The 20,784-nt window shown below is 41.9% G+C and overlaps 1 protein-coding gene across 1 annotated transcript in view; it reads right to left on the bottom strand.

Annotated features, from left to right (window-relative positions):
- The window catches only part of SCML2 (Scm polycomb group protein like 2), a 72,603-nt gene extending 55,451 nt beyond the window's left edge, over positions 1 to 17,152 (bottom strand). Inside the window, exons 1-2 of the mRNA XM_074169110.1 lie at positions 16,920 to 17,152; positions 3,870 to 3,977 (exon numbers count right to left, since the gene is read on the bottom strand). Of these exons, the coding sequence (XP_074025211.1) occupies positions 3,870 to 3,891 (22 nt within the window). The 5' untranslated portion in view covers positions 3,892 to 3,977; positions 16,920 to 17,152. The remainder of the gene's footprint in view (positions 1 to 3,869; positions 3,978 to 16,919) is intronic.
- Between the last annotated feature and the right edge of the window lie 3,632 nt (positions 17,153 to 20,784).

Genomic DNA, 20,784 nt, shown 5'->3' with positions numbered 1-20,784 from the left:
AGAGCTCTAACCCCAGTAGTTCCTCAGGAGTAGGGCTTTAACCCACACAAGTGGACACCCTAGGTCCTTACAACAACTCATTGGGAATCCGAGAAGGGATAGTGTTAAAACTAGCTCAGTAACAATGACAATAAACAAGGCTAACATTCACCTTCTTCCTCCTACAGATCAAAATATATTCCATTCAGCCTCTTTGGGATTGAACTGAATCCAGCTAGTTTTCTACTGGCCAGTGGCAATCACCAGCTCACCTTCTGCCATGTTCTCTAAGCTCAGTTAGTCAGGCTTTCCCAAAACCAGTCATGAGACTGTTGCAGACATCAGGCTGCCAGCTTACAGAATAGATAACTTTCCGATCCACTTATTTCCGAAGAGGAAATCCAATGGAGTCCCACATAAGAGACTTACTGAAGAAAACTAATAACTGCTTCCTGCGAACACCCAAAGCTTGAAAGGACAGTCATGAAAGAGTATCTACCCAACAGTGCCAGACTTCAAACAAGATGACAGCCTTTCATGATGAGAGACATCAAGAACAGGTGAAAGAATGTGAAAAACCGCTGCCTGGACACCAGATGAGTTCTCACTGACAACCACCGCCCAAATTATTTATTTCCTGTACCAGTTAGGTTTAGTGCCTATCTCACAAATGTTACAGCAAATACAAGCGCTGAAATGGAACACTCTCGGGAACACATTTTTCTTATCATCAGCCATTAGAAAACTATAAGAACAAGAAGAGATGATGACATTAATGAGAAGAAATGAATTCCTCAATAGCAGTTTAAGTATCTATTTCATTTGAGGTGGAGGCATCTTCATTCATAATAAACCCAAAGCATCGTCACTATCACTTGTTTTTGATGGCCAGAAATTTACTCTTTAAAAAGCTCAAGTAAAACTCACCCAGCACATGCAGAAGCATCCAAAAATAAGTTTGAATAAAAACCAGATTGTTTTCAAAGGCTCCCCCTGCTTTTATGCATTCCAACCTTCAATGCTGGGAACACCGTTACAAAGCTGGAATGTTTTGTCTAAGCAGACGTGAAGTTACTAGCAGCCAGAATTACTAACCTGTTTTCACATGAGACACCCTGTATCTACCCAATTTTATTATAAATATGAAATACATGTTTGGTTTTTTTTTTTCTTTTCCTTTTTTTTTTTAAATGCTTGCCAATCTACATTTGAAATTTTGACATCCTAACTTTTAGTAAATTTAATTTCAAAGATCATGGAAAACAAAATTATGACATGGAAGACTATTATATCAAATCACTGGGCTGAGGAAGATGACTCCCTCAGCTTGGTCAAACTTTGAGGTCAAACCTCAAAAATGAGGTTATGACAGAGGGAAATACTTCTGCTGGTAAAAAGAGTATTTTATTTTCATCTCCTTCACCTAGCCACATTCAAATCTAATCCCTTGAAACCTGAAAAGTGGACTTGAAAATAGGAACTTTATTCATACATTAGAGACAGAAGAGACTTATTAAGTTCTAGAGTCTTGAAGAACATGGCAACAAAAAAAAAGTAGGTCAGTTTAATTCATCATCTATCTTCCTCTATTCATAAAGTCCATTTTTAAAGACACAAGTTCCAGTCTGTCTTCCAATGTAAAACAGAGTATGTTTTAGATCATTCTGTCAAAACACAAATGAAAATGAAATGCTGCTACTTTGGGCTTAATGACATGCTATTCAGCTTTTTTTTAAAAAAAAAAAAAAAAAAAAAAAAACCAACAGCAAAGAATGGGATACCATTTTTCAAGAAAGTTTGCAAAATATAGTAATACATATAAGTATACAGAGTTTATATATTTGCTATGGAAATATATATATATATATATCCTATAATACATACAGGCTAAATACTTATTTTCAAAATGCCATGAAAGATTGTTTCCTTCTAGGTAGCAAGATTAGAATACAGCATATACTAAAATTACAAAAGCAGCATATTCTATTGTTCAGTAACTGTTTTTCTACAGTGCACTTCATAAACTAAAGCTCTATCTACAAGACAAGATTAGAGTAAGATAATTTAACATAGTGCTTTCTGCTTACCGATTCAAAACTCCATGTGTTTACATTACTCCCACCCTATCTGTAACCACAGAATTCTTCTGCTGATAAGATTACTCAACAGAAGGCAGGCAAGAGCAACCACATCTATCATGCAAGAAAATCGAGACAAGGACGAAAAAAGACAAAGCTATCTCGACTGACTTGTGAATGCCAAAAAAAAACCAACCCCCAAAAACAACCAGTCAGAAAAGGCACCTTCAGAATATAAGGTCTGGTAAAGATAATCCTGGTGACCAATGTATAATTCCTCTTATAAATTCCCATGCTGAACTCCAGCTTCTTGTCTGAGATGCTTTAAAAAGCCACAACACTTCTTTCTGGGAAGAGTTAACAGTTCAATAAAGAAGATGACTGCTTTGTCTGTGTGCTGGCAAGCATCTCATCTTTTGATAGCATTAGTTTTTACCACAGAATGGTGTGCTACATGAGGAAGCATACATGTGTAAACTTCTAAGACTTGCTTTTGCTTGCTGTCCAGTGTTGGGAAAAAGAAGTTCACAGTCATGTTTTTGAGTTTTCTGCAGCTATTTCTTAGCCACCTTAAAGTCTTCAACTCTGACGCGTGTTCAAAACATGGCAGGAGACCACTTTTTTTCAAAGAAACCCCTTGTCTCTTCCTGATGGATGTGAAATACCTCTGGGTATTTGCTCTTCCCAGGCCATGCAGTTACTCACCTTCAGGTGAAGTTTATTAAGACAAGCCCAAGACTTACCATTGCTCAGGAGGGGGCCTTCTTCACTCCCTACCACACGTGGTTGTGAGCACCTTTTAGCTATCCTTCACCAAGCCTCAGTGCACACAGTTGAAGATACCAAGTCAAAAGCATGAAATGTCTCCTTTCCCTTCTTTTTGTGCTTGCCTAGTGGGTTTCTTATCTTATCTGCCTGGAACAGGGTGTCTCTTTCAGTATATTTAAAAACAGCCATGCAGAAAACCTACAAGAGAAGGGGACAGACTTCCTCCATAAACTCTTGGTGCAACAATTAAACAGATGGCTCCTGCCGTTACAGAAAATCTATTATAGCAAAAGACAATTATTTACCAAGGAAGCACACAAGCAGATAAAGCAGCCTGGGCTGAAGGTGGAAAGCTCCAGAAAAGTACCGAAGTGTTATCAGCCTTTTCTGGGGGAAGACCACCCAGCTGAAAGCTTTGAAAAGCAGCAGCAACCTTGTTTCAGACCGTGGGTCTTTCCCTCTTCACATTCTCTTTGTTTCACCAACCCAAACACCCTTGTTTCTTCTTCAGTCTCACTCTTTATTTTAGCACTTAACTCACAAGTAACTTCTGAAGACGTGACACAGCAGAAATCACATCTTTGTAATATACTCTGCATTTGTTGATGAATTTCTATAGAAATGTTCATTTTATCTTCCAGAGATAGCTGCTAATGCCATCCGCTGTGATAAAATTTGCTTCCTTGTACTACTCAGTTATTGTCCTGCTAAATTATATGCAGTTTACAGAATAAAGCAGTACATTTTATTTAATATCACACTTAGACACATTTTTCAATTTTAGAGTAGGATAACAGTGTCAAGGCTGTCACAGGACAAAATTGCTTTGGTTGAACTTGCAGAACTCCAGGATAAGCCAAATTTAGCATATTTACTCTAAAACAATGCAAAGTTTGAACTTACCTGTATTCAGTATATACCATAAACTGTCTTCTTTAATCTAGCGGTATAGTAATTGTCAAGTAATAACCCTCCACCTTCAACAAGAGAGTTTAACAGGTTCCCTATTTTCTTTCCTCTTGGATAAAAGCTACCAGGCCTTACCTTTAGCTGCTGTTCTCCCCATGGTAACACTTCTGTGATCTTCCTTCTCACAGTAAAAAGGCTGAAGTTGAAAGACCAGTTAATTCTTCCTTTCAGCACAACAGTTTCCTGTGGAGTAGTAATACAACAAGTTAGGGGGGAGGTTGTTGTTGGGGTTTGGGTTGTCTTTTTTTGGAAAGGAGGAATTTTATTTTTTTTTTGTGTTGGTGCATAATTAAGTTGGTGGTTTTAAGCTGCAAATGTTTAAGAAACTATGTGTAGAAGAACCGTGTGTAAACAATGGATGTATCAAAGTAGCAAGGATACAGAAACCAAACGTGTATTTCGTTGTTTTAGACAGTTAATTGTATAATGATTTGCATTTTCTCTGGATTTCTAATACAAAGAAACATGCTTTATTCCCTTTTTTCCCCAACATACATTACTGAAAAATGGAAGAAAGACTTTTAACCTAACCCACTCATCCTGCCTCACTTGCAGAGAGTCAATCAATCATTCATTTTAAATATCTTTGGGTAAAACACACGGTAACTTGCACTACTACAGTGGAAGGGGTAAACAAAACACTAATGTAAGAAATCTACACAAAGGCCCAAGGGCCCACTGATACCCCTGCCCTCTACGACTTGTAACAGAGCACAGAGAACCTGTTAGGGAAATGTTAACTGCAGATAAAAGCAGCAAGCCATGTTCTCGTGGGGTTTAGAAACTAGAAGGGCCAAATTACTTAAACTACTGTAAAACAACAAAACTAAACTTTGGGTTTGGGGTTTTTTTGTGTGTGTGTGTGTGTGTGTGTGTGTTACAGTGATTTTCTTCTCCAGCATCTAGTTTTTTGAACTTTGACTGTGTTCAATTCAAGTCAAACTCATTTGAAGCTTTCTGGCCTCGAAGCAACAAAGCCACCAAGTTTATTATCCTTTTCCATTAACTGTTCAAGTAATGATGGGTAAAAATACATTCAAATTTCTGAATTATCTTCTTTGATCACTTCCTTTCAAGGAACTCCTGTAAGGTTAAAGTTGATATTATCAAAAGTTCGAGAGTTTTTTAAAAATGTAAACACGTGCAGACTTGTTCCAAGATTAATTTCACCAGAGGTAATATTTTTAGAAGCTACACCTTTCCAGCATTACATAAAAGGAACAATAGTTGAAAAGCAAGTTATCTATCAATTTCTTGAATCTTATACTCACACGCTAAAAAAAAAATAAAATTACACATACATATCTCATGTAACAAGAGAGGCATCTGAGTATTTTCCTGAAACTGTGACATTTCAGTGAAACTTCGAGGAGATTGCACACTATGGTGATGGATTGCACGATGAAAACTTTATACAGTGCAAGTCCCGTGGCTAAAACTAATTAAATACGGTTTTAAAAATGCCAGTGACTGAAGAATTCATTTAGTGCGTGCGTGCCATGTGTGAACATGCTGGACAGTTATTACAAAAACTCTCAAGATTGAGACTTGAAAGCAGTAATAAATAAAACTGAATACTACCATAAAATAAGCAGGTTTTGCTACACAATAGCATTCATAGCATAAGTGGTCATCAGGATTAAGAACAGAAATCCTTTTAAGCCATCAAATAAATTTGAAATACTTGATACTTTCGTAGACTCCCCCAAAAATTCAAAGCTTTTCCGCTGCAAGTAATAAATCGTGAAAGGTGATGCAGAGTCAAAGTAACTGTTTTTACAGATTACTTTAAAACAGTGCATGGTTTTTATCTTTTTGTTCCAAGTACCAGATTGCACTTGGTGCAGTAATAAAGATTCCAACCCCGCAGTGATAGTCATCAAGTTTAGCACAACCGGAGCGTCTGTCAGAACATAAAAAGGATTCCAGCTTTTCATTAGCTTGTGTTGTACCAGATAGGCGATTTTACAGCATGCCCACCAGCTTGTTAAAAATATAAGACAACTGAAAGTTTTGAAAGCGCTGTTCGAAATGAGACAAACGCAACTGCAGGAATACAATATATAACTATTTCAAAGAGGTGCTACTTAAAACTTAGTTACACCTAAGTATTCAATTTAGAGCCGCTTATTAAATTAGCTTGTAGATAGCACTGTTTGTCACAGAAAACATTGAAGAATAGTATTTCTGAGCCTCTAGCAATCACTACATGCTGCTGAGTTATAGCAAAATGAAAACCAATTACCTCAAAAGAAAAAAAAAAAAAAGCAGAGTCAGTCTGAAATAAAGCGTATCTTCTTTTGCAGGGGGCAGTCCTAGGAACAGCTTTCCATCGCCTCGCATCATTAAGCGGCAAACCATAAGCAAGGCAGTTATGTCCTCTGCTAACCAAGACAGAGTCCTCTTATGCTGCACTCACCATCACCAGCCTGGCTCAACCCACAGCTCACCCACCACAGAAGAGAAGAAAGCCACTAGCAAACACAGGGGAGAAACTTCCAGGGATATTTTGGCAAAATTACATAGAAAGAACAGAGCTCAAGGCATTCTTGTACCTGCACCTCAGCAAGCAAGGCAAATGAGTGATACAGAAAGCTGGGGTTAAGAAATTAATCTATCAGCTTTTATAAACAAAGGGAAAAATGAAACTAAACAAGGTCAGAAATACACAAACAAAGAAATGCAATGGCAAGGCTGAAGCGTAATGGCCTTAGGGTGCACAAAGCAGCAGAACAAAAACCAAAGTTATAAAGACCAAGCTAAGCATAGTGATTGTCAGTCATACACAGAAAATGGCCAAAACTCACGGATTTAGAGAATGGCAGTTCAGAATCCATATGGGACACCAGTGAGAAACTGTTTGCTGTAAATTAAGGAAACTGAAAACACCAAGAAAAAAAGTCTAGGAACCTAGGATAACATTGGATTCATCATCAAAGTATCTTCAATTTAAAGAGCATGGAGTACCTCCACACTCACGAAGTGTATTATTTGCATCATTTACATCTCAATTCATCCTGTAAACTGAGTTTTATTCCTTCTCTGATTAGTGTCCCTTACATCAGTTACTTTTTTAAAAATCAGATGGAAAGCATTCATCTGCCTTTAATTCCTTACTGAAGTTTTTATTGTTAATCCCCCCAAATCACTTCTACTAGCCACCTCCCACTGTGACAGCCCTTTGTCAGAAAGCAGTGTATTAGTAGACAAGCCTAAGCCTTCACCTTCTCTGCGCTGCTACTACATAATACTAGATGTCAGAAAACAGGATGAAAAACATTTTTCCTGTCTAACTTTGCTCTTCTCATTTTGAAAGAATTTCTCAAAGGACATGTATTGCTGCATTTCAAAGAAGCTAGTATTCTACAGAAAATGTCAAAATCATTCTCTGTTTTGCTTTCTACGGATCTCCATTATCCTTCTCACTGTAAGCCATGCACTCAAGTAAGCCGAATGTCCTGAAAAAAGTCATGCATATTTAAGGCTTTGCAGTGCACGTTTATCTTGACAGCATGCCCGCTCATAAAAATACATAGCACAGAATTACAGAGATAAATATAACATCTAAAACAAGCCTAAGCAACCAGTAGATTGTGGGTTTAGCCCCCATGAAAAAGATTAGGGTTTTTCTGTCAATGACTCTGCACCTCATTCTCAGAGGTAAGACAGTAATACCAATTTCAGAGCCTGTTAGCTTTTTGACCCTACCACTGGTATAAATGCAGTATCTCAGACCTCATCACTGCCATCCTCAAGGGGTGGAAGTGACAGTCATCAATGGGCAGTCTCTGATGGATAAGGACTGAGGCTGTTCTTTTATTATGAAGATACACAGCACAGAAGAGGAATCTAACAAAACATCCACTTTGAAGCATTAAGTTCTTCTTAATTTTAGCTTGAAATACAGGCAGACATTTTTTAGGCTCAATCTGAATGAGTTATACTTGCCCCTCTCGTTCTTCATTCTTTGTCTTCTACAAATGCTCCCAGATCAAATTTCCATACACAAGGGGGGAAAGAATTATGTATAGTTTGAACAGCAAAACCAGTTATAGACAGAGAATAGGCACAATGTAAGCAAAGAAATACTCTTTCCCAACTCTTTCGTGTGTACAAGTCCTATATTTGCTTTCACCACCAGCATTCATAAGAGACACCAGTTACAATCGCTGGCCAGTATCACCACGCTCCCTTCTTGCTGTTTGTTACAGCCAACACTGCAGAGAGCCCTTCAAGAAAAGGACCTGCATGGCTTCCTCCGAGGACTGACACACAGTCTGGCAGCCACAGTTCCCACTCCAGCTTCCACGTATGGGTAACGTGTACCTACAGGCACCAGTTGCTTCCACCAGAAGTGTGACTTAGCTGCATTCCTTCAAAGTTATCCTTCACAAATCTGGAATACCTATTTTTAAACCTAATCATCTATTCATCTGTTCTCTCTTAAAGAAAAACCCTATTTCATACCAGTTTCACAAGTCTTTAAGGGGTTGAAAAGAGGCAAATAAAGTAAGACTTAAAAGGAGTATTTCTATAAAACGCAGTATTTCCACATTTCCAATACCTGAAAATTTACTTTCCAGCAAGTTACCCAGTGTGTAAATTCATTTAGTATACTTCAAGACATATACTTCCTTATTTCTGTAAGAGATAATCAGTTTACACCTTTTAGAGCATACTGTGGCATCATTATAGAAAAGTAAGATCTCAAAGGCTAAGAGGGAAAAAAAACTTATACAAATGCATCAGAAGTTTATAAAATGTAACAAAAGGTTTGTAGTTGTAAAATCAGTATTAGTTAACATTACACATACATGATTTCAAAACGAAACATAAAGATCAGGTCTTCTTTCATTTATGCACAGAAATACGTAATCAGTCAGTGTTCTGACAAGAAATTTAGAAATTTGATCCAAGTTGGAATGCCTTTTAGTCAACATTCTTTGTAGGAAAAAAAAAAGTGAGATTCTTTCAAGAAAAGGAAATTAAACTTCCATGTTTTCATACAGCAGAATTTCTAATGAGCTGATATATCTGAATACCTTCTCTTATAGTTGATAAAAACAGAGCCAAGAGAAATAGGCTTTTGTCAAATTTACGGGCTTTCAAAAAAGCAAATATTAGCTAGCCACATGTATCATTACAACTAAGTTTGAATATTTCTTAAGTTATTAAAGGAAGAGTGGGTACTTAGTATTTTACAAATATCATTTTGTAATGTCATTTGCCTTAACATCAAGATGAAATTTTCTGCACTTGCAAAATTCCGCAGAAAGTCACCAACACTGCACTGCTCACTATTTATGAAGTGATTAGCATAAACAAACTTTTAAGCTGTCAGCAGTAAAATACTGCCTGTAAATGTTCTGCCCTCTCTCCAGGTAAGTTTACGATCTGCTTTAGAATATGAGCAACTGTAATTACAGTAAGTCATACATTTCAAGACTACAAAAATCTCTCTGAACTCTCAAACTGTACTAAGTGTATTATTCAGTACAGAGCAAGGCATTGTGTATTTTCAAAAGCAACATTAACAAGGTTTAGACCAAAGATTTGTCCTAAAAATTCCTGAAACAAGAAATAAATACTTATAAATTAGAACAGCAAAAAGTAAGGTCTCCGAATTGAATAGTACAGCTTTTATCAACAGACAACAGAAACAATTTATGTCACGTAGATTCAACATTTACTAATCTGAGAGTAATTTTAAAAACTAAACTTTAGAGCTGCTCTATGGCTACCAGTGGAAAACAAAAATAGCTTTTCTCCTCTTTCCCTCCCTCCCCATCCTGCTTTAAAAGTCAGAAGATGTGGGGTTGTAAAAACCTGAAAAAGGAAATGGTATGTGTGAAGTCAGCAGTTCAGCAAAGCGGCTGACTGGCCATTAACAGCTTTAAATATTCTTAAAATGCCAGTCTTCCCACATGAAAGGTTATTTTAACGTTATATTAAAATAAATCAAAAATACAGCTTGCAGCACTTACATTACATATCTTAAGTAAAACTGCCAGTTTTAGTAGTTTACTGGTACTTATTTACAGTAGCACAGGAGTTCGACAAATTGTTTAAACATTTTGGTGAATTCAGCTCACTCAATCTCTGTGCTGTTTTCCACTTCCCCTTTCAAGCCTGAAGTACTCTTCCTGAAAACATTCATCATCATTATTCAACCTGGCTTTGTTCAAATGCCTAACCTAAATTTCTTTCATAAAGCAAAGTAATTAAATTACGCACCAAAAACCCCCAACCATTTTGTATGGTTAGCACTGGCGAAGAGCTACGTACCTGCATGAAATCCTCTCTACACTCAGATACATCTCCTCTGCCTCCCTTGACACAGAAGAGAGCTGTCGAACTATTTGTTCTGTGAGGCACCGATCATACTTTTATCACAGTGCAAATACAGCAGGTAAGGGAGAAAAGAAATCGCTGTTGCAAACATGGGAAGAGATGCCCAGATGCTACAGATCCCTATAGAGCTTTTCTGCGCTTGTCTTTGGCAGACAACAAGCAATGCCACCAGCTTTAAAACCAGCAGTCAGGGAGTATGTGTACATAAGTGGACGAGGGGGAGAAAGACAAGCAGAGGAGGGATGGTGGAAGAGAGATTTTACAACCTCTTCAGCAACTTTGGCTTCCTCCCACCTACATTGCCTCCAAACTTGAAAAGGACTGTGGAAGCTCGGTTCAGATATGATCTAACAGAGCTCTAGCCACGTATTTCATAGCCAGCAAATCCATCCCTGTGGTCCAAATTTTTTGTTCATCCAACAGAGTATCTAGAGAAACACAAACACCTTTAGTCTGATGCAGAAATCTATGAAAGTCAAATAGGCTGCACAATTTTTTTTTTTATTTTTTTTTTTCACTGAAGGTATGGAGAACAGTCTTGGGACATTTCTGCATAGGATCAGTCTGCTGCCAGCACCCCAGGAGGAGTCCGCTTGTTTCAGAGCAACACGCTTGCCTCAATACTTGTACAATTACTTGTACTCAATGCCAGCAGCAACACACTTCTGCTACCATCCTCACCCAGTGTTTCAAGTATCTGTTTCTCTCTCCCCACTTGAGAACCCGAACAACATAATTCTGGCTGCGACTCCCTGCCACTGTATATTAACAAAGACAGAACTTGCCTCACCACGTCTATCTGCTGCTCCAACGCTCCGCAGTCTATCCTGGCTTATACAATGAGACAACTACATTGGTCCCACATACCGGTATCTAATCAGGGGCACAAAACCAAACCAACCAGAACTAAATAAACCCTTAAGCAATTTCCTGATAGCTCCCCCTTCCAGAGGATGTTTCTGAAGGGAGAAAACCCCAGAGAGCTGCTTGCAGTCTCCAGGCATACCAGCATTCCCGCACTGGGCTCACCTGTGCTACTGATACTGATGGCTGTGCCGTTTCCCCAACTTCTTATTTCTCTAACTAAAAAGGAAAATTTTTCTTTAATCCGCTTACACGAGGGAAAGAAGTCATCCTTCACGCAGATGCCCCCAAAAATATTTGTCCATCTATTTGGACAAACATTCATAAGCACCATTCAGTGCTGCTAGACATTTCTGCAGCTACCAAAGTGTTTACAGGTCAGAGAAGAGAACTCGTAAGCGCTCAAAGGACTAGACAGCTGCAAATACTCAGCAGTAGTATTTGCTGCACCCTTCAAAAATAAAAGAAAGTGAAGACCCAAAGCATCAGGAACATCCACAGCAAATCCATATCTCTCTTTCCCACTTCCCGGGACAACTTTCTGATTATAAAAAAACCACAGGTGAAGCAGGCTGTAACGGGGCTACCTCCTCCACCTCTTCCTCAGCACAGCTGTCACTGGCTGTGTGCCACTCCAGCCCATGACAGAGGCAGAGCATCTCCCTTTCTGCTGCTTCTGGAGCTCACCTTTCTGGAGATGATCCCCCCCTCCCTCCTCCACCCAGTGCTTACACCATTGAGCACTGGAAAATATTCAGACAAGGACCTAGGTAGCATTTTCCTATAACAAGCTGAAAAAAAATTATACGCCACATAGAAAGTTTTCCAGCTAATAGTAACACTGTTTATTTCGTGATTAAATTCAGCACGTATCTTCTGACCTTTCCAGAAAACCCCTGTCTGCCTCTTTCAAGCATTCCAGTGCACGGTACACATACAAGAGATTTGGTATGAGAGTTGCCATCAAACATGCTACAGCCCTTTTAATCTCTGAGCCCCTGACAGATGATAGTGACAATAAGGAGTTCCACCAAATTTGAGCAGCTCTGATACCCTTCCACATTCTTCCATGTACATGACTCATTTTTACAAACTGTGCTTTTTAAATGGGCTTTTAAAAGTGCCCCAAGAATTGCACTCCTTCCACTGAACCTTCCTGCATTAATCTCTGATAGATTCCATGCAGTACATAAATAATGGTAACATGCTTCATTTTAGGTATGCACCTCATTAAAATGGTGCTACCCTCTTGCAGCTTTTATAAACTTCAGATGCTCCCTGAACTAATGTATGCTAGAGATGATGAAAGGCTCAACCTCGTCTTTGCCCTACGCTAAAAGGGATATCATATTACCTTGAGAAGACAACAGACTTAGATTTCCATCAAAGAAGTTTGCCCCTTTCATGAAAAGGCTGAACTCCCTTGGTATCTGAAATAGAATTTGACCCGATTTGTGAAGCTGAAGGCCTAGAGTCGAATTATTTAACCAGGACATCTACCTTTAATGCAATGTCTTGCTTGGTTTTAGATGACAACATACAAATGGGGAGCTGCACAGAAAATAAATCATTTATGAGTAAAAAATATCAGTCCAAACCACTGTTCATACTTCAGCAGCATATAGCATTATTCCAACACATCCAAAAAAGAAAAAGTACTTTAGGATTAGTTTGGACATAAGATATCTAGACAGCATCTTCCCTGTGGAGCAGAAAGGCTACCCCCCTGCTAAAACAAATGGAAGAGCACTAAAATTCTGTTAAAGGTCTTAGTATCTCAGAAAGACTTTGATATTAAGCTCTGCAAGTAATTCAGGCAGGAAGAGAGCACATGGAAGAACCACAATAAGCACACACTTAGTATTGCACCAATTTGGATACAAAATGACCAACCACTACCCATAAAGCAGACATCTGTTAAAGTCCAGAATTATGAATCAGTCTTGAATCTACACTGCTGGAATGAGAGAGACATGTAACTTACCATCAAAAGAAAAAGCGTATACTTCTTCAATTCATTTAGATCTAAGATAAGAAAATAATGGATTTTTGGTCCTATTCCAAGGACTTTGAAACTAAACCTGTTACTTTGTGTGACAGGGATCTTGGGAGGACACTTGCTAAGGGTAGGAGACAGTATACCCCCTCTACTACAAATAGTCTACCTGTATATACCTGTGCCCAGTGTTCACTGTATACGAGAGAAAGTATCAGAGCAAGCCCAAATAAACGAGATAAGGCAGCTTGTAAAGACAGATGCTGCTTTCTGAATGGCTGTGATGCAGTTCCTTGACTTTCCTCCAGATCTGTGTCCTTGTTGAGCAAGCACAAGGACTAACAGGGAAGAGATATGAGTACCTCTGAGGGTCATCATCACCATTTATGCATCGATTACCCTTCGTCTGTTCATCTGCTCCGGATAAAAGGGGAGCCTGCTCACTGTTGGCTCAGATACCTGAAGCCACTCCTCCACTCCTGCAAGCCCCCCTTGCCCATCCCAGAAGACAACGGATACTTGAAGAAATCACCGATACGGGATACAGGTTTTAGGCAATGTGAGGAGTTTACACACTGAGCTGGTCACTCACCAAATCACCTCTTGCTGCTCCCAGGAGCAAGAGGCAGCATTGCAGCTCCAGGGCCAGCACTGCTGCAGGAGCAAGGGGTGGCAGGAGCTGGGTACACATTGCCCAGCCAGGTCAAGTCAGGTACGTGAAGGTACAAAAATGGTATTTGCACAGAAATACACTCTTGTAATAAACTACAACTCACTTAAGGACTTAACTGCTTCACTTTTTAGAGGCTTTACTTCAAGCAAATGAATTGTCTCTCCACTTAGTGGAGACATCACAAGTAAAGCTGTTCACACACACCACGTTTACCTCACTATCAGTCACCACTGCAATGCAAAAATAAACTCAACTGCATGTAACTGATATTAACTCATATTAAAGCTTCCTGCCACATCAAGATATCACCAAATTACAGAACACTTGGACCTTAAAAGAAGTCTTCAAAGAAACCGTACAAATTGTACTAGTAAAAATACTCTTACATACCAAAACATAAACCACAGTAAAAAAAGAATCATTCACCAAATCGTATCAGAATTTAATAAATATTCTGGGACTTCAAATTACATTGAGCCAAACTGCAAATCAATCAGAAATATTTGCAAAAATACCAGGACTACTACCTGAAATGAAAACACCTGTAACATTCAAGCACAAATAATTTTCCATTTAACATTTCCATTGCTTCGTATTTACAAACTGCTCTATTGAGCCTCATCAACTTTATATGGGATTTTCTGGATTCTCCCACATGCTAGAAAAATCTCAGAGTTCTGGGCCATTTACGTTGTGTGTCTTACACTTTAGAGAACACAAACTGCATAGTCCTTTACATTTAAGATTTTAATCTCTGGAAGAAGCAATCAGCACTAAGGCTGAGTGCCTAAGGCTATTTCTTTCAAAGGGAATAAACAAAACTTTAAACGTGAGGAGGTCAAGAAGTTGGTTAACAACCTCCCTTGTGTAGACTCCTTGAAGCAGCAACCCAGTCTCTACCTGTAATTTGTTTTATATTTACACTTAGAAAATATTACAGTAGACTGTTGAATATTATTTTCAAAGATTATCTTAAAACAGGCAAGAATAACTGTGTATTTCACCCATCCTTGTATGAGGTAGTCTACCCAGACAAGCAAGAAAACCAGTTGCAGTGTCCTGGACAGTTAATGACAAACGTTGTTTCCTGTTAGTGATGCTATTTAATATCAAGGGATCTTTACTGCAGACTTCATTTCTCCCTGTACAGCCATTCCATTACGGATCGACTGCAACGGTAAAGGGAGTAAATACGGCTCACACAGCTAACGATCCAACTGGAACAGTAAGAAAACAAGGAGACAAAATTATAAGAAAAAGACACCCACGTACAAAGGGCAGAAGGACCTACCTAAATTTGCTTCAAGCTTTTTTCACATTCTTTCTTCTTAAATAAAGCTGCGTTGTTGTTTTACACACACAACTTTTAGACAGATACTGGAATTAATGCTTTCTCAGTACTACAAATTTCACTCTGGTGAAAACAAAATTACACTTGGTTTTGTAAAGGAAACACTACTCTTCAATGCCTCTTTTGAACCGGAGCAGCTATTCCAGAAAACAATGCCTCTGCCTTAAGAAAGCCCAGGAGCTGGATGCAGCAAGGACAGCCACAGCAAAGAACCAAAAAAAAAAAAGGCATCTGTACATTCAAAGTGAGAATATACAAAGTCAGAGGAAACGTATTTTAGAGGACTGTCATTGCTTCTTCCCTGAACCTGCCTACATCAAGACAAAAGCTTAACATAGGACCGAATTTTAAGAACAATCGCATTAGAGCCAGTCACATTTGTCTATCTACATGGCTTCTAATTAACATTAAAGTAGTTTATACTTGCAGCTATAACACGTAATCAAAAGCTAGTGTTTGTCTTTTCCAAATCTGAACATTACTGTGAAAATATATAATACCAAGCAACCTGAAAGATACACAAATATTACTACATTATTAAACAAATATTACTACATATTTGCACCAAATAGAAAACTAGAGCATCAATTTCATCAGCTAACAAAATCAGTAAACATTACTTTTGTATTCAAAGGCAGACTACGTTGGAGTTAAAAGCCATACAAGTACTTCCAGGTCTCGGCTTCAGTTTTACCATGTACTCTTCCCCATTTCCTCCTGAAACTTCCATAAAGTAGCAAAAGAAGTATCTTCAATGTACTTTTCCTTTACATCAATTCAAGTCATATCATCCTTAAATAGCACTTAAGTTTTATGATACCCTAAGGGAGATAACCAGCTCTCCCTGCCCCCAAGCACGCAGCCTGGTTGTACAAGTAATTTCCCCGGACGTGCTACTAGCGAGCCCGCTCACGTGGGCTGTGGGTTGCCACGGTCTGAGCGGCACTTGATGGTGGCCCGTGGAGAATCGGTACGCCACAACGGGTTCGCTATTTATTACCTGACGTTAATACGAGAGCTTCAAACATAAGTGTAACACAGTGAATGCCTTCCTGCACGTTACCGACCCTGCGCGACTGCCTCACCGACTGCTTTTCTCTGCAAAGAGCAAGGTGCAGTTATGAAGGCTTTAAAAATCCAAAGGTTTAAGACCGCTACTCTGAATAATAAAAAATTTATAACCAGTCGAACCTGAAGAGCTGTTTGCAAGTCAGACACAGGACGCTCTGAAAAGCTGATGTCAAATCTACCAAGTCCATGCTTTTTAAGTTCTAATCACCAAGTCTACATTAGTTAGGATATGCATGCGTCACAAGTGGGGTTTCCATCATTATAACTCACTAAGATATCAGTATCTCACCTCTTCAATAAACCTTTTAGGCTTTAGGATTATTTCTCCTGCAGCCTAATTCATCAGTGAGAAACAGAAAATAACTGTAGGGAAAGGCACGGACTTCAAATTGCAGTAAGTAACTACTTCGAAATTTTTTAAAAACACTTCCAGTGTCTATTGCTAAAGAACAACCAAGCATAAAATCTAACTTGAATATTAATTTAATTACTACAGCACTGCAATCTGCTTTGCAGTTTGTCCCCGTGGCTAAAGGCAGCGACGACGAGCGCCACTTCTAAGAGAACAGAACTTTTCAGAGCACGCTTAAACTACTTTCCTCGGACCACCACGCATCTCCGGAGCAGACGAAAGCCCCTCTTAGTGGGCAGTCGATGTCTGCCACACACGCAGTTTAACCCTGAAGAAAACACGACCGGTGCCACAGCCAGCCGACAAGTGTGCCCCCCAACACACACACACACCACACACACACCCCTCTGCCGGCCACCGCCAGCCCCCTCCCCCTCCCGCCTCTCCCCCCCACCCCCCCCCCTTACCGAACACGCTCCGAATTAGGGATTTTTAACGCGTCTCCGTTTTTCACGCTTAACAAACGCTTCCCGGCACCTCGCCAGCCAGGGCGATCGCCCGGCGCGGCGGCGAGGAGCGGGGCAGCGGGAGCCGCAGCCCGGCCGGACACCCCCGGGAGGGCGCGGCAGGCGGTGGGGGGAGCCGGGGGAGGCCGCCCCGGCCGGGGGAGGCGTGTCCTCCCTCCCCGCGCTCCTGTCAAACGCCGCCGGAGCCAGCGGCGGGGAGGGGGGCCCGTCCCGGGCGCAGCCCCGCCACGGAGGCACCGGCGGGGCGGGCAGCCCTCCCCACCCGCGGGCCGCCCTTGCTCACCGGGGCTCCCGCTGCCCGGGAGCCGCCACCGCCGCCCCGGAGGGGAGCTCTGTTGGTGCCGGGAGGCAGAGCCGCTTCTGCCTCAGTGACCGGCGGGTTCCGCTGGGACCCGCCGCGCCGGGAGCCCGGCCCGCCGCGGAGGGGAGCGGGCAGCTCGGAGAGGGCGGGACCCGGTGCCTGAGCCCCGGGCAGCTCCGGCCGGACCCGCTGCCGCCTCCGGCGCGGCGAGGCTGGCGGGGCGGGGGGGGGTCGGAGGCGGCAGCAGCCGGAGACGCCCCGGAAAGGAAGAAAGGGGACGGGGGCCGCCCCCGCTCTCCTTCCCCCGGCAGCGCCCGGGGGTCGCGGCGGGAGCCCGGGGAGGGGGCGCGACCCCCGCCTCGCCTCCTTTCCTCTCCCCGCTCCTCCCTTGCCCTGCCCGGCGCTGCGGTGAGCGCCGCCGCTGCCGCCACTCACCGGGCGGGCGGGAAGCGGGTCCCCAGCGTCCCGCGCCGGCTGCCGCGCCTGTCAAGCGGCTCCTAGCCCTCGCCCGCCTCACGCCGCCGCCATGTTCCGGGGGCACCGCGCATGCCCGGCAGCGGCACCGGGGGCGCGGGCCTCGCACCCGCCCCCCTTCCGCCCGCCCGCCGCGGGGGGAAGCGGCGGCGGAGGCGCGGTACGAGGTCCCGGGCCCTTCGCCGGGGGCGGCATCCCTGCGCCTCGCCTATACCTGCGGGGGGCGGCCCCGTTAGGGGCCGATCCGCCCCGTCCGGGGATGGAGTGGGGGCCGTGAGGCGGCGTCGAGCGCAGCCCGACCGGCCTCAACCCGGCCGTTCCCCTCCGCTGCCTGTCCGCCGGCCTCCCGCGTTCAAACCTGGCGCCGTCCCCTCGCCGAGCGAGGCGGGGGAAAGGGGCGCCCCGCTCCCCTGGAGCCATCTTGCGGCGCGGCGGGCCGGGGCCGGCGGGGCTTCGGTGGAAACGGCAGCGGCTGCTGGTCCGGCAGCCGTCTGTGCTCCCGTTCCCGTCCCCTCGCTGCGGCGGGAAGGAGGCACCGGCGGCTGGAAAGGGTTCGGGCCGGCGGGGGTCGCGGGTCCTGCGCCCTGGAAGCCGCCTGAGGGCGGGGGGGGGGGGGGGTTACCCCACGACAGGTGTTTGCGTGGGAAGCCTCGGTGTAAACGGGCAACGCCTGGGAAATGTGGGAGGAATTTCTGGCTAGGAAATGTGAGGCGACGGTGGCAATGCCCTACGGCCACCCCTGGGACCGCCGGCAGCGGGGTCTGGGTGTTACTGTCGGGGTGAAGGTACAGCTGCACAGACCCAATCAGCTGCCTTAAATAATATTTAAATACACCGCCTTATACGTGCACAAGTGATCACGACTGTGCAATGCATATTATAATCGCCGCAAACCTGAGAAGTTCTATAGTTTGTAGAGATCCACGCTTATAAATACGCAATATTTATAAATATATATATATCACTTATATAAATATTTACTTTTAAATACTTCAAATAGTTCAAAAGCCCTTCCTGTGCTTTTTAAGAGGGTATGTTCCCATTGTATAAACTCTCGGGATTTTATTTCAGAGCCCGAGATAGGCATAAGTACGTCAAACTGGCGAGAAATTGTCTCTTAAATACCACCGATGTTTGGTGTTTTCCATGCCCCAGTTTCATTTTTGCTACTTCCATGACTTGAAAGTGAAATTTTAAATTCAAAACTGAACTAAGGTTGTGAGAAGGAGATTGTAGGAGGTTTTTTAATGGAAAAAGAGAAAAGGGGAAAAAAAAAAAAAAGAGCAAAATATATACCCCAAACCCCCCAAACTCTTCTGTATGAAAGTGAAATTTGTACAGCCCAGCTTAGTATTCTGCATACATTGCAAATTACTACTAACTATTTATTTTAAGCATTTTCAGGAGTAGTAAATGGTTCTTCAGAAACAAGGAAAATGAGTCCTTTCCATAAATTATAAATATTTAATATTTAGAAAATATGAGAGAAACAGGTAAAAATATACTAATCCAAGTGATTACAAATATACAAGAGAAAGACAAAGAAATACTGACATATGCCTACAGAAAATCTTTATAGCCAAGTGTGGTATACTCATAACCGATGCAGATTGATTAGGATTGAAATATTTTCCCCTTTCTGTCATATTGAACTTTTGCAGGAAAACGAGAGATTGTTTGCATTATAGAGATGGATATGGAAATGTGCCAAGTGTCACACCACAAGTCCTTGGGAGACATGGAGGAAAAGAAAGCATATTGTAAAGATGTCCTTTAAACCCAAGCCAGTGCTAGATACCACATCTGAAGATTTCTTTCCCCGAGAGCCAGTGGGACAACATACTGCTGTTTTCTACAGCTGTTGTTGCAGAGCCTGTCAAACGTGAACTGGTGCAGTCCTCTCCCTGCTCCTAATTTTCCCAGGAGGCTGAAACCAGGAAGCCTGGGCAGCATCTTAGACCCCTGATGTGGTGGAACTGAGAATAAATAATAGATGTAAGAATAAATGTCTACACAGTCACAGTTAAATCACCAGTAAAAAGAGCGGAATGGAAGAAAACTTTTTAACACTCTCTTCTAATCCAGGAGCCAAATGGGTCCACAGTGCCTTCACATGTGGCCTTTACCTACGAGCTATAGCTGATGCAAAACAAACAATTTATGTACAGGATTATTAGGAAAGGAGTAAGGAGTCCTGCCTGCTTCCATTTTCCAGCAGACTGATGAGCTTTTTTTCTGGTGACTTACCCATCATCTTTCATTTCTTTTTATAGGTATTAAACTGAATTATTTGGGTCAGAAAAGCCAGGCGATTTTTAAGTTCTCAATGTTCTTCACAAAGAAAGTTGTGTGTATACATGTATATGCATATGTGTGTATACATATATATGTGGCTTCACAGGGTTTTTCTGCAGGGAGATTCTGTGATTTTAGGAAGAAGCAACAACATCAAAATAAAAACAAGGTGTTTCATGAAAGTAAACTCCAATGAACTCATACAACCAGTCAATATGATGTTCTGGGAGATGATGCAGACAAAAAAGATGTTTAAGAGAGCTGGCAGTTCCTCAAAGAAATAACATCAAGAATGTAAAAAAGTGAACTAGCCATGCAGAAGAGCTAAGGGGCAGAGTAAAAGATCAGCCCTGGCTGTCACAAGCTCTTCCTGAACCTCAGACGGGAATGAAGCATCCAGAAAAGAGAAGCTGGGTCAGGTTACTTAGGAGAGCTACAAAAATGTAGTCCAATCGTGCAGGGATGAAGTCAGAAAATGAAGGCAGCAACTAGCAAGGGATATCAGGAGTAGCATGAAATTTTAAGTACGTTACCAGAAATGGAAAGGAATCAAACAAATGATTACTCCAATATCAGGCAGCAGTGGAAAGTTTTTGACAGACAGCACTGAGAAAAGCGAAGCTGCTTAATATTTTTGCACCTCATTTTCTTTTCTTTTTTTCTTTTTTTTTTTTTTTTTTTAATATCAAGCATTATTGATACTTGGAAAAATAGATGGATTTTAGACTTGACTAT

This window comes from Numenius arquata, chromosome 1, assembly GCF_964106895.1.
Source record: "Numenius arquata chromosome 1, bNumArq3.hap1.1, whole genome shotgun sequence".
Lineage (NCBI taxonomy): Eukaryota > Metazoa > Chordata > Aves > Charadriiformes > Scolopacidae > Numenius > Numenius arquata.
Note: the sequence above shows the minus strand (reverse complement) of the source record. Positions and strands in the feature narration are given on the sequence as shown.